The sequence below is a fragment of the Cricetulus griseus genome, chromosome 3 (genome assembly GCF_003668045.3).
Source record: "Cricetulus griseus strain 17A/GY chromosome 3, alternate assembly CriGri-PICRH-1.0, whole genome shotgun sequence".
Classification (NCBI taxonomy): domain Eukaryota; kingdom Metazoa; phylum Chordata; class Mammalia; order Rodentia; family Cricetidae; genus Cricetulus; species Cricetulus griseus.
The window spans coordinates 183,235,550-183,246,957 of NC_048596.1; the positions used below are offsets into that span (position 1 = coordinate 183,235,550).

General features: G+C 42.9%; 1 protein-coding gene across 2 annotated transcripts in view; it reads left to right on the top strand.

Moving 5' to 3' along the window:
* Utp4 (UTP4 small subunit processome component) overlaps positions 1–5,294 on the top strand; it is a 31,925-nt gene extending 26,631 nt beyond the window's left edge. For both annotated transcript variants that reach the window (XM_027405928.2, XM_027405929.2), the window contains exons 15-17: positions 793–978; positions 4,384–4,494; positions 5,063–5,294. In XM_027405928.2, coding sequence (XP_027261729.1) covers positions 793–978; positions 4,384–4,494; positions 5,063–5,179 — 414 coding nt within the window. In that variant the 3' untranslated portion in view covers positions 5,180–5,294. The remainder of the gene's footprint in view (positions 1–792; positions 979–4,383; positions 4,495–5,062) is intronic.
* The last annotated feature ends 6,114 nt before the right edge of the window (positions 5,295–11,408 follow it).

Genomic DNA, 11,408 nt, shown 5'->3' on the forward strand with positions numbered 1-11,408 from the left:
AGCACTCTGCTAATCCCTGCCATCCTCCCATCCCCCAGCAGGGTTTCTTTGTGTAGCCTTTGCTATCCTGGAACTAACTGTAGACCAGACTTGAACAAAGAGATCTGCCTGCCTCTGCCTCCCAGGTGCTGGGACTAAAGTCCTGCACCACCACTACCCAGCTACACTCTGCTAATTTTAACTAGAGACATGGGCCCAAGTATTAAACTAGATGAGACATAATGGAGATAATAACATCAGCTATACCCCACTGAGCTGTTGTGAAGATTCTACATATCTGGGAAGCACATTTGATTAGATTGCTAAGCAAATGATGCTTACTATTTTAAACAATTTTTACACACACACACACACTCTCTCTGTCTCTCTGTCTCTCTCTGTGTCTCTCTCTCTCTCTCTCTCTCTCTCTCTCTCTTCTCTCTCTCTCTCTCTCTCACACACACACACACACACACACACAATCCAGAAAATGCTCTCTCACTTGCATGGGTTTTCATTCTTGACCAAGACTGTTGAAAGGTGGTACCTTAAGTGTCTTTGTCATTGAGACTGGTACTCCCTGAGTTTAGTGGCAATGACCTTATAATACCATTATGTGTGATATTGAGGCAGGAGGATCACAAGTTTCAGTCCCAGTAGAAATGAAAACTGTAAAGCTCTGTCTCAAAAAAAAAAAAAGTGCCTTAAGGTTTGCTAATATTTGTGGTTAGCAAAAAATAAAACCCAGAAGGAGCAGGAGCCTCTGAACTCTGTGGGTACACACGTGCACTTGCTTGGTGTTGTATTCTTCAGGTATTTGAGTTCAGCATCCCAGACAAGCAGTATACAGAGTGGAGTCGAAATGTCCAGAAGCAGGGATTTCACCAGCTGTGGCTCCAAAGGGATACTCCCATCACACACATCAGCTTTCATCCCAAGAGACCTATGCACATCCTCCTCCATGATGCCTACATGTTCTGTATCATTGACAAGTCCTTGGTGAGTTCCGAGACTTCTTTATTTAGGATTCTGTCTCTCTCTCTCTCTCTGTGTGTGTGTGTGTGTGTGTGTGTGTGTGTGTGTGTGTGTGTGTGTGTGTGTGTGTGTGTGTAAGAGTAACAAATGCTCTTAACTGCTGGGCTATCTTTTCCAACCCCCTGTTATGTTTTGGACTTTTTGAGATAGAATGTTGTTATTTAGCCTGACCAGCCTGACATTAAATTTACAGCAATCCTCCTGCCTCTGCTTCCTGAGTGCAGCTGCAGTTAGTTACCACACCCTACCTTTACTTAAGAATTTTTTAAGTATAAATAATGACTGATTAGATAAAGTAACAAGCCTCAGAATAAAAGTTGCTAGTATGGTTCTTCAAAGGATATGTGCTTTTGTTTGTATTCCTTAATTTGTATTCCTTAATTTGTATTCCTACTCTCAGGTAAGGTCTAGCCTTTAAGAACTAGTTTTTGCTGCTTAATTATTTCTCTACCTGGCTATTCAACACATAACCCTAAGTAGAAAAGTGATTAAGTTGGTATTCAGAAGAACCTTCATCAGGGAATACCTTTGAGCTGACTGGCTCACTTGTAACTTTCATTCCTGGGTTATTGAGTAAAGTGGTGTCATTAAAGGAGACACCCACGGATGTTTTGGCCACTCTGCCCTTAGCTGAAGACACTTCAAGAAGTTGATCTTTGTGTCTTGAGAAAAGTCTAGTCAGGAAAATTCCAGTGTTGGTGACTATTGTTTAGGTAGGGACACAAGTGTTTTCTTTAGTTTGAGATCTTAGCTGCTGTTTTGAGTCTTAGCAGACATACGGGGTTTTCTTTCCTAGGAGGCATGTGGACCACAGCCATGGCTGTGCTGCACTTTGGGTTTCACTTACACCCAGTACCAGCTGTTATGGGGCTCTGTGAAGGTGGGGTAGAGGAGCGTGGGTTAGTCACAGATGGCTCTAAAGGAGGTGTGCACAGGGATGTGTCACTCAATCTCAACTCATGGGCCCAGTGTCCTGGGGTGTGGGAAGCAGCACCGGCTGACAAGTGACTTCTGTGAGATGAGTGGTACAGGAAGAGCCCCTCCCACTCACTCACTTGTCTCTCTGTAACTCAGCCCAGAGGCTTTCTCCCAAGTGCTGGTGATAAGTCCCTCATGTCCTTGTACTAAGTAGAGCTAGTTCCCAAGGAAGTGAGAGATGAAGTGTACCATTTATTTGGCCATCTCTTGAAGTGTCAGTGACATCAGTGGGGGTGGTTTATGTTATTTTCCCTGGGGGAGAACCTTAGCCACTTGGGCCAAGGTGTTAGATATGATAGGAGGTGGGGGTGGGGTGTAGAAAGTACAGAGCCTGTGTGGGCTGAGATCCTGCGTGCCCATTTGTTCTTAAAGGGTTCTTGACAAGGCTGACCAAAAGCTGTGTGTCTTGCCATGGAGTATGAAACCCTTTCTTGCTTCACCCTGCCCATGCATGACCCCTTTTGCCTGAGACATTTTTATATGACTTTAGGTATATTGATACCTAAGATAGGTTTACAGATGAAATATTACCAAATATAAATCATTTTTTAAATTGTGTGTGTGTGTGCATGTGCCTGCATGAGTTTGCATGCACCGTGTAAGTGGACACCAGAAGATACCAGATTTCCTAGAGGTGGAGCAAGAGGCAGTCATGAGCCTCTGGGTGTGGGTGCTGGGAACTGAACCGGGATCCTATGCAATAACTGTAAGCATTCTTAACCACTGAGCCGTCTCTCCAACTCTCAACTGTATTTAAGACAGTTCTTTGAGGGCTGGAATGCAGCTCAGTTGGTAGCATGCTTGCCTACCATGCATGAAACCCTGGATTTTATCTCCAGCACACATAAACCAGATGTGGTGGGGTAACACTTTGGAAGTAGAGATAAGATCAGAAGTTCAGAGTTATTCCTGCTTCCATCAGTTTGAGCTCAGCCTGGCTGGACTAGGGAACCTCTTTCAAAAAAAGCTTTTTTGGGGTGGCTGGGGTGATGGGTTAGTGGTTAAGAGCATATGCAGTAAAGAATTTTAAAATTATTTTAGAATTTTTTTTTCCTCTGTGATTTTCATTTTGTTTTATTGCTGCTGTTGTTGTTGGAGACAGAGTTCTCTGTGTAGCCCTGGTTGTTCTGGAACTCAGAGATCTGCCTGCCTCTGCCTCCCAGGTGCTAAGATTAAAGTTGTGCACCAACACCACAAAGAAGTTTTTCTTTGTACATATAATTTTCCATATATTAACAACTGAAGTAGGGGAGGCCTGTTGTTCCCAGCACCTATGTGATGGTTTATAACCATACTTAACTCCAGTTCCAGGGATCTGATACATACTCTGTCTGGTATGAGTACCAGGCACACACATGGTACAAATACATACATGTAAGCAAATCACTCATACATATAAATCGGTTTTTAGAAGTGGCCCTTCAAGCTGGGCGTTGGTGGCGCATGCCTTTAATCCCAGCACTTGGGAGGAAGAGGCAGGTGGATCTCTGTGAGTTTGAGACCAGCCTGGACTACAAGAGTTAGTTCCAGGACAGCCTCCAAAGCCACAGAGAAACCCTGTCTTGAAAAACAAAAAAAGTGGCCCTTCGGGTAATGGCACTTGCCACCAAACCTAACAACCTTAGTTGAACCCCTTGAGCCCAAATGGAGGAAAGAGAGAACTGACTGTGTGATATGTATGTCTAATGGGGGTGGGCAGTGTGTGGATGTCAGAGGACAACTTGGTGAAGTTAATTATCCTTTCAAACCTTTATGTATGTTATGAGTTTTGAGCTCAGGTGTCCAGAGTGGCAAGAGAAACACCTTTACCATCTTACCAGTCCACCTGTTTTAACTAATTGTTGGTCATTTTCCATTTTAAAGCCTTTACATGGCTGAGTTTTCATGCTCCTACATTCAGTGTATATGGCCCTCCTGTGGGTTGAAGAACCCAAGGGCCTTAAGCATGCATAGTTATGCATACTGTAATTCTAGCACTTGGGAGGATCAGAAGAACTACAAGGATACCTTGTCTCAAAACCAAACAAAGAAACCACATGAGCTGGGTCCATAAAGGGCGATGAAAGCAACTCCGGTGCTGTTTTATTTTTATGGTATTAGGGTTCAAACCCCAGGTCTTAAATACTAGACAATAAAGTAATAGTTCAAATACTATGTCTTGTTGGGCCTAGTGATTCAGGCCTGTAGTCCCAGTCACACAAAAGACTGGGCAGGAACAACACAAATTCAAGGGTTAAGAGTGAATTCATGGCCAGCCTGGGCAACTTCATGAAACTCTCAAGAAGTATGAAAAAAATGAAAAGATCGGGGATATTGTTCAGAGTACTCTTGTGTGTATGAGTCCCTAAGCTTAGCCCCATGTAAATAAATACTGTATCTTTGTCTTTTTAGCCACTTCCAAATGACAAAACTGTGCTCTATAATCCACTTCCTCCCAAAAATGAATCAGATGTCTTCCTGAGGCGCACGGCCCATGCATTTAAAATTTCTAAGATATATAAGGTAAAAACCACCTCTTGTATCCTAGATGGTTGCTTCCCTGTGATGTTATCAAAATGTAATAACTAGCAGTTGGAAGACTGATGTGTATCTTCCTTTTGCATGTAGAGAGACCCTGACTTGGGGGAGACTAGTGACCTTGAAGTTGTCTGTATCTGTAGTTTCGTTGTTTTTGACTCAGTGGGTTAGAGGCAGACAAATCATACTTCCCTATGTGAGAGAAATTTGTAGTAATCTTGGTGCTCGTGTGGTCTTTGTTAGTATGACTATTCTTCTCAGTGAAACTTCTGATTAAAGAATATTTTGAGGAATAAAAGTAATGGAAGTTATTGAACCTACATGATTTTCTTTTTTCTGACTAATCTCACCATCTATAAAACCAATTGTCCATTGAGCTTATGCTACTCCAGCTGTCTGGCCCCACTCAAGTTGTACTCCTTAGGAGCTAACTCCATGAAGTACTGGGCCTTTACCATGTTGAGAACCAGGGTGGGGCAGAGTTAGGGATTTTTGTCCTGAGTCTTGGCTGGTGGGGAATGACTCCTGGTGTCATTCTGGTCTCTCTCTGCAGCCCTTACTCTTCATGGATCTTTTGGATGAAAGGACACTTGTGGCTGTAGAACGACCCCTGGATGACATCATTGCTCAGCTCCCACCACCCATCAAAAAGAAGAAATTTGGAACTTAAAACAGGGCACTTTCTGTGTCTTTTCTTGAACTGTCTACCCTCTTTTGTTGTTGTTTGTTTGTTTGTTTGTTTGTTTTCCCCAGAATCATGATAATAAAACAAAGTTATTCTTTAAGACTAGTCGCTATAAATCTTATTTTTCAAAGTAATGGACAGGAATATCCTTTCATTGAGTGAATGGAATGGAAGGTCACTATAAATCTCCAGAGTTGGTCCAGCAGCATGCCTCTGGACAAAAGCATTTGCCACTCAAGCCTGATAGTGCCACTTGATCCCCAGAACCTATGCTTGAAGGAGAGAACCAGCTCCGGGAAGTTGTCCTGACTTACTTTGTATGCTGTGCACAAGTACACAATAACAATGTGTTAGAACTCCAAGGTATTTGTAGCTTCAGTAATGAACTCAAGTAGCTACAAGCTCACACTGCCTTTTTGGAATCTTGTCTCTATAGTCTCAGGAAAGAAGATAGTTCAGGCTTTGTTCTCTTGTCTATTTGGGGATATCAAAGAACTGGGGCATCGCTGTCTATTAGCTTGCAGCCTCCCATCCCACTCTGGAGGGTGCTCCTAATAGCCATAATCCACTTCATAGTTGAAGGAAGACTTTCAACTGTACCATCCTAAGCAAGTGCTCCACCTGAAAATTCAGTGCCTTTGGCAATCATAGAGAGAGCTGGGGATATACAGGTAGACTACGTGTCTAGCATGTACGAGGCCGGGTTCAATCCTCAGTGCCACATGAAGCAAAAGTTACTTCCAATTCATTTGCTAGCCATATGCTAGCTTCAGAAGGTAAGAAAGCTTTAGGGATTTTGTTGGAGAGTGGGAATCAGTGGGGACCTGAGAAGCAGCCTAGCGTGGATGTCACTCTGTTCTATCTGCTTTGACCTTGTTATTCCCAGTGCTATTCTCCACTGACTAGTTTTGAATGTGATCTTTAAATTAGAATGTGAAGAACAGTAGTTAACCTGAACCAAGCAGATAGATTTCTTTACCACCTCAGTGGTTGTATTCTGTTGCACACTGGAAACTCAGTATGTGGAGTTTTGTGTGCTTAGAGAAGGAGGGGTGAGGATGTCGGCTCTGACAACATCATGTAGTGTTTCCAGAAAGCATTTTTCTGCAATGAACCCTACTCTCTAGTCTGGAAAGAAAAAAGTGAGAGTTTAAGGCGGATCTGTAGGGAACAGTTTAATAGAGATTAGAAGAGATCATTTACAATGGACAGTGTGTCTCAGGTTTGATGCAATGAGGTTTACAATAGTCATGAATTTCTCCTTTGCTGTTTAGGTTTTATAGTGACAGGAGTAGTTAAACACAACTACTCAAACTTCTTGAATGAGTTTCCTTCTGTGTAAAAAAAAAAAAAAAAAAAAAAAAAAAAACATTTGCCTAGTCTGTATTAGACTAGACTGTTGGTCTTCAGCAGAACAAACTAATCTGGTCTCCCTAGAAATGTTTTTGAATCCACATGTGGTGGGGTACACCTGTGAGTCCTTGAGCTTGGGAGGCAGAGGCAGGAACAATGAAAATTCACGGCTAACCCAGGCTGCAGGCTGAGCTATCCTACAAAACAAGAGATGCATAGGCATTCCAGGCTACCCAGGGCTATGTAGTGAGACACTGCCCCTACCCCCCATGAACTTTGAACCCCCTCAAAGTTCAAGGTGGGTTGAGTGGCACACACCTTTAATTGGAGGCAAAGACAAATGGATCTCCTTAATTTTGAGCCAGCCTAGTCTACAGAGTAAGTTCCTGGGCAGCCAGGGATACACAGAGAGACCCTGTCTCAAGAACCAAACAAAAAAACCAAAGTTCAAAGCCAAGTGTGTCGGTGCACTCCTTTAATTTTAGCATGTAGGCAGCAGAAGTGGGCAGAGCTCTAATTTTAAGGCCAGTCTGGTCTACATAGTGAGTTCCAGGGCAGCCAAGGCTACACAGAGAATCCTGTTTGAAAAAACAAGACCAAAGTTTAAGTTACTGGTCTGCATTGTATGTGAACAGAGTCAGCCTAGGATGCTTCATCACAAGACTGACTTCTCTTGGCTCTCATTGGCTATAGAGCTGTAAAGTAATGTCCTTGTTAGCTGGAAGCTAGTTTATGACTTAACTTAGCTCTTCTTGTAGTGCTTGGGATGGAACCTAGAGCCTGAACAGTTCTGAATATGTAGTAAGTGCTGTACCACTGAGCTACACCCCCAGCCCACCTGACCATGACTTAAAACCTCTTGGATCGTGGAGGATATGTTTCTGACAGAGAGGGCTCAGAGTAAAGTAATACTTCTGGAAGTGGCAGGCATTCTTTTGCAAAGTTTCCAGCCAGCGAGTTGGACTTCCATAAATGGTATGGGAAATAAGAGCTTTAGGCTTTGAAAGTCTTCCTAAGTAGAAAACTGGATACAGACAAATGAAGCCCAAACGGATCGGGACAAGTCAGAGAATTGCATTATTTCCTTCACTGGGGCTTTGTGTAGCCTGGCTGTTGGAGGAGTTTCACCTTTGGCATCATTTCTAACTTGCTGCTTTTACTTGAGTTCTACAGAAAAATTTTGACCAGAAACTGGCCTAGACATTATATTTTTTGCCAACACTACTCAGATAGTTTAATAACTCATTTCTCCCATATAGTGGCATGTAATCTGATCTCTTTGCCATAGAAATAACAAAACTTAGACTAAGAATAACTTAAAACTTTGGAATATTGAAGGTTAGAAACCATCAGTTCTGGGGTTTTAGGAAGCTTATTTTTAGCATCAAAACTTTGTTCAGAGCCGGGCATTGGTGGTGCACGCCTTTAATCCAGCACTGGAGAGGCAGAGGCAGGTGGATCTCTGTGAGTTCCAGACCAGCCTGGTCTACAAGAGCTAGTTCCAGGACAGCCTCCAAAGCCACAGAGAAACCCTGTCTCAAAAAAAAAAAAAAAAAACTTTGTTCAGGCCAGGTGTGGTAGTCGTCCTGAAGAGTAGAAAAAAGAAGATCAGGAGTTCAAGGCTAGCTTCTGCTACTTACTGAGTGTGAGGCCTGCTTTCAAATTCCTAGAGATCTGCCAGTGTTAGTTTTTGTTTTGTTTTGTTTTGTTTTGTTTTTTCCATTTTTCAAGACGGGGTTTCTCTGTTTAGCTTTGGAGCCTGTCCTGAATCTCACTCTGTAAAGCAGGCTGGCCTCGAACTCACAAAGATCCTGCCTCTATCTCTCAAGTGCTTGGATTAAAGGCGTGCGCCATCACTGCCTGGATTAGGATTTATTGTTTTTCGAGACAGGGTTTCTCTGTAGCTTTGGAGGCTGTCCTGGAACTAGCTCTTGTAGACCAGGCTGGTCTCGAACTCACAGAAATCCACCTGCCTCTGCTTCCTGAGTGCTAGGATTAAAGGCAAGCACCACACCAGGCAGGATTATTTTTTTTTTACTTTTCTTTAGTGTGTGTAGGGGGACACACACCATGCAGATGATCCCAGATTTATGTGTATGACTTTTGCCTGTGTGTATGTCTGCAAGCATGCATGCCCAGTGCCCATGGAGGTCAAAAGTGTGTGTCAGATACCCTGGAACTACAGTTACAGGCAGGTATGAGCTGTCATGTGAGTGCTGAGAATTGGACCCAGGTCTTTGGGTAGAGCAGCTGATGCTCTTTAACTCCCTCCAGCCTTGTGATCCTGTTTTTCCCTTGACTCCATTCTATTTGCTTTGACAAATACCTTGGAAAAACAACTTAAAGGAGGAAAGATTTCTTATAACCCACAGTTTTCAGTCCTTGGTCAGCCAGATCCACTGCTGGGGGCCTGTGGGAAGGCAGAACAATCATGCTGGCAAGAGCCGGTGCTTGAGAAAAACTATTCACCTCACAGTGACCAGGAAGCAAGTAGACAGGGAAAAAGGCAAAGAATGTCTTTCAAAGTCATACCCCAGTGACCTACTTCCATCCCAGCTCATTAAGAACTTGGCAGTCTCGCACTTGGGAGACAGAGGCAGGCAGATCTCTGTGAGTTCGAGGCCAGCCTGGTCTCCAGAGTGAGTGCCAGGATAGGCTCCAAAGCTACACAGAGAAACCCTGTCTCGAAAAACCAAAAAAAAAAAAAAAAAACAAACAAACAAACAAAAAAACTTGGCAGTCTCATGATCCCATCACTTCATAACAGCATCAGTAGCTGGGGACATAAACTCCTGTGGGGTATATTTAATATATAAACCATAACATCCCCCACAGCACTGAGACACCATAGGCACCACTAGGTATGGTGGCACATTTCTGTGCTTATAATCCCATTACTCAGAAGGTGAAGAGGAGTTCAAGGTCATTGTCAGCATTATGGCAAGTTCAAATCCAGCCAGTACTATTGAGAACCCTGTTTTAAAACACTGGGGTTGGCAAGATGGCTCAGTACGTAGAGTTGCTGATTGACAGGCTTGATGACATGAGTTCAATTCCTCAGGTACACAGGGGGGAAGGAGAGAACCAACTCTTGTGTTGTCCTCAGACTTCCACATTCATGCTGTGGTATGCATATGACCCCCCCCCAACACCACGCCCCGTGCCCCAATAAGCCAATAAGTAAAAATTTGAAGATGTAAAAAAAAAAAAAAAAATCCAGTTAAGTGTAAAAAACAGAGGCAAAGTATCAACACAAGTTAAAGGAGGGGCTACATAGTGAGTGCTAAGTACATAGCTAGATTCTGGGGAATTTTGTTGGATTTTGTTTTTGTTGTTTTGAGATAGGAGCTTACTATGTAGACCAGGCTGGCCTCACACATACTGAGATTCATCTGCCTCCCAGGTGCTGAGATTAAAGGCATGTGTCACTATACTCTCCTGGTTTTGATTTTAGGGCTCATTTTTGTTTGTTTTTTTAACCAAAAGTAGGCCACCAAGATAGCTCAAGAGCCAGGTGGTGGTGGTGAAGCCTTTAATCCCCTGCAGAGGCAGGCAGATCTCTGTGAGGTGAGGCCAGCCTGGTTACAGATCTAGGACAGCCAAGGATACATAGAGAAACCTTGTCTTAAAAAACAGCTTAGAAGATAAAATAAAGCATCCATGTTGATCCAGTGGCTCCTGGGGAGAGTGAGAACTACAGTCTACAGGCTGCAAAGTTGTATGTGAGGCACTGAAAATCGTTAGAACTGATGAGGAGGGGAAAGTGGACATTTATTTTTAGATCTTATTTGAATTTCATGGCAAATTATGTAATTTTCATAATTGTCAATAAAAAGCAGTGGTGATTTTCCATAACTAAGTGGATTCAACGAAACTAAATTGCTTACCCTGTCCTTTCTAATATTTTCCTATAAAGAAAGTCACAGTTACAAAACTGTCCCCAGCTGTTTCCCATTAGGAATGTGGTTAGCAGATGTGGGTTTTCATAGTCCTAATGCATGAGATAGTTAATCCATTTTTGTGGGTTTCAGATGGGTAGTGATTTATCTTGGTGGGATGAATCTTTAAAGAATGTGCCTGCATTGGCCAAAGATTGTAGTTTGTTTTTTCTTTTTTTTTTTGGAGAAGAAATATACTGTAGAATATTTCTAACGAAGGATAAAGTAAAACTACCTTAAAAAGAGACACTGGCCTCACCCTCTTCTGAGGAACAGTTCTATGTGGATGTTGGGATGATAATTTTACAAGCTCATTTCTCCCTTCGTGTCTTCCTTGATAGTACTTAGGTTACTTTTATGCTGCTTTTGCTATTGTTCCCCCCAGTTGGGGGAAGTGACCTTCAGGCTTGCTAGAAGGCTGTGATTTAGCCTGGGGCCCTCCTTTCTGATGAAAGTACACAACACTCAAGCCTTGGAAGCGACTCCAGATCCTCTAATTCTTTTCTTTGGTGGCTCTTGGCAATGTTTATTTCCTTCCAGTCAATGTGTAGCTTTATACCAGATCTGTTTCTCACCAAAATTAATTTGACCATTTGACCATTTGTCCTTTATGCCTGGAATCAAATGGTGTTATGGCAGACTCACTCTTAAAAAAAGCAGAGACTCAGCCAGGTGTTGGTGGCGCATGCCTTTAGTCCCAGTACTCGGGATGCAGAGGCAGGTGGATCTCTGTGAGTTCGAGACCAGCCTGGCCTACAGAGCTAGCTTCAGGACAGCCTCCAAAGTCACAGAGAAATCCTGTCTCGGAAAAAAACAAACAAACAAAAAAAAAACAAAAAACAAAACAGCAAAGACTTTGGACCACAGTTTGCCACTGGCCTTTTGAAGGTCAACAGGTAACAACAGTTAGTGCTTTTTTTTTT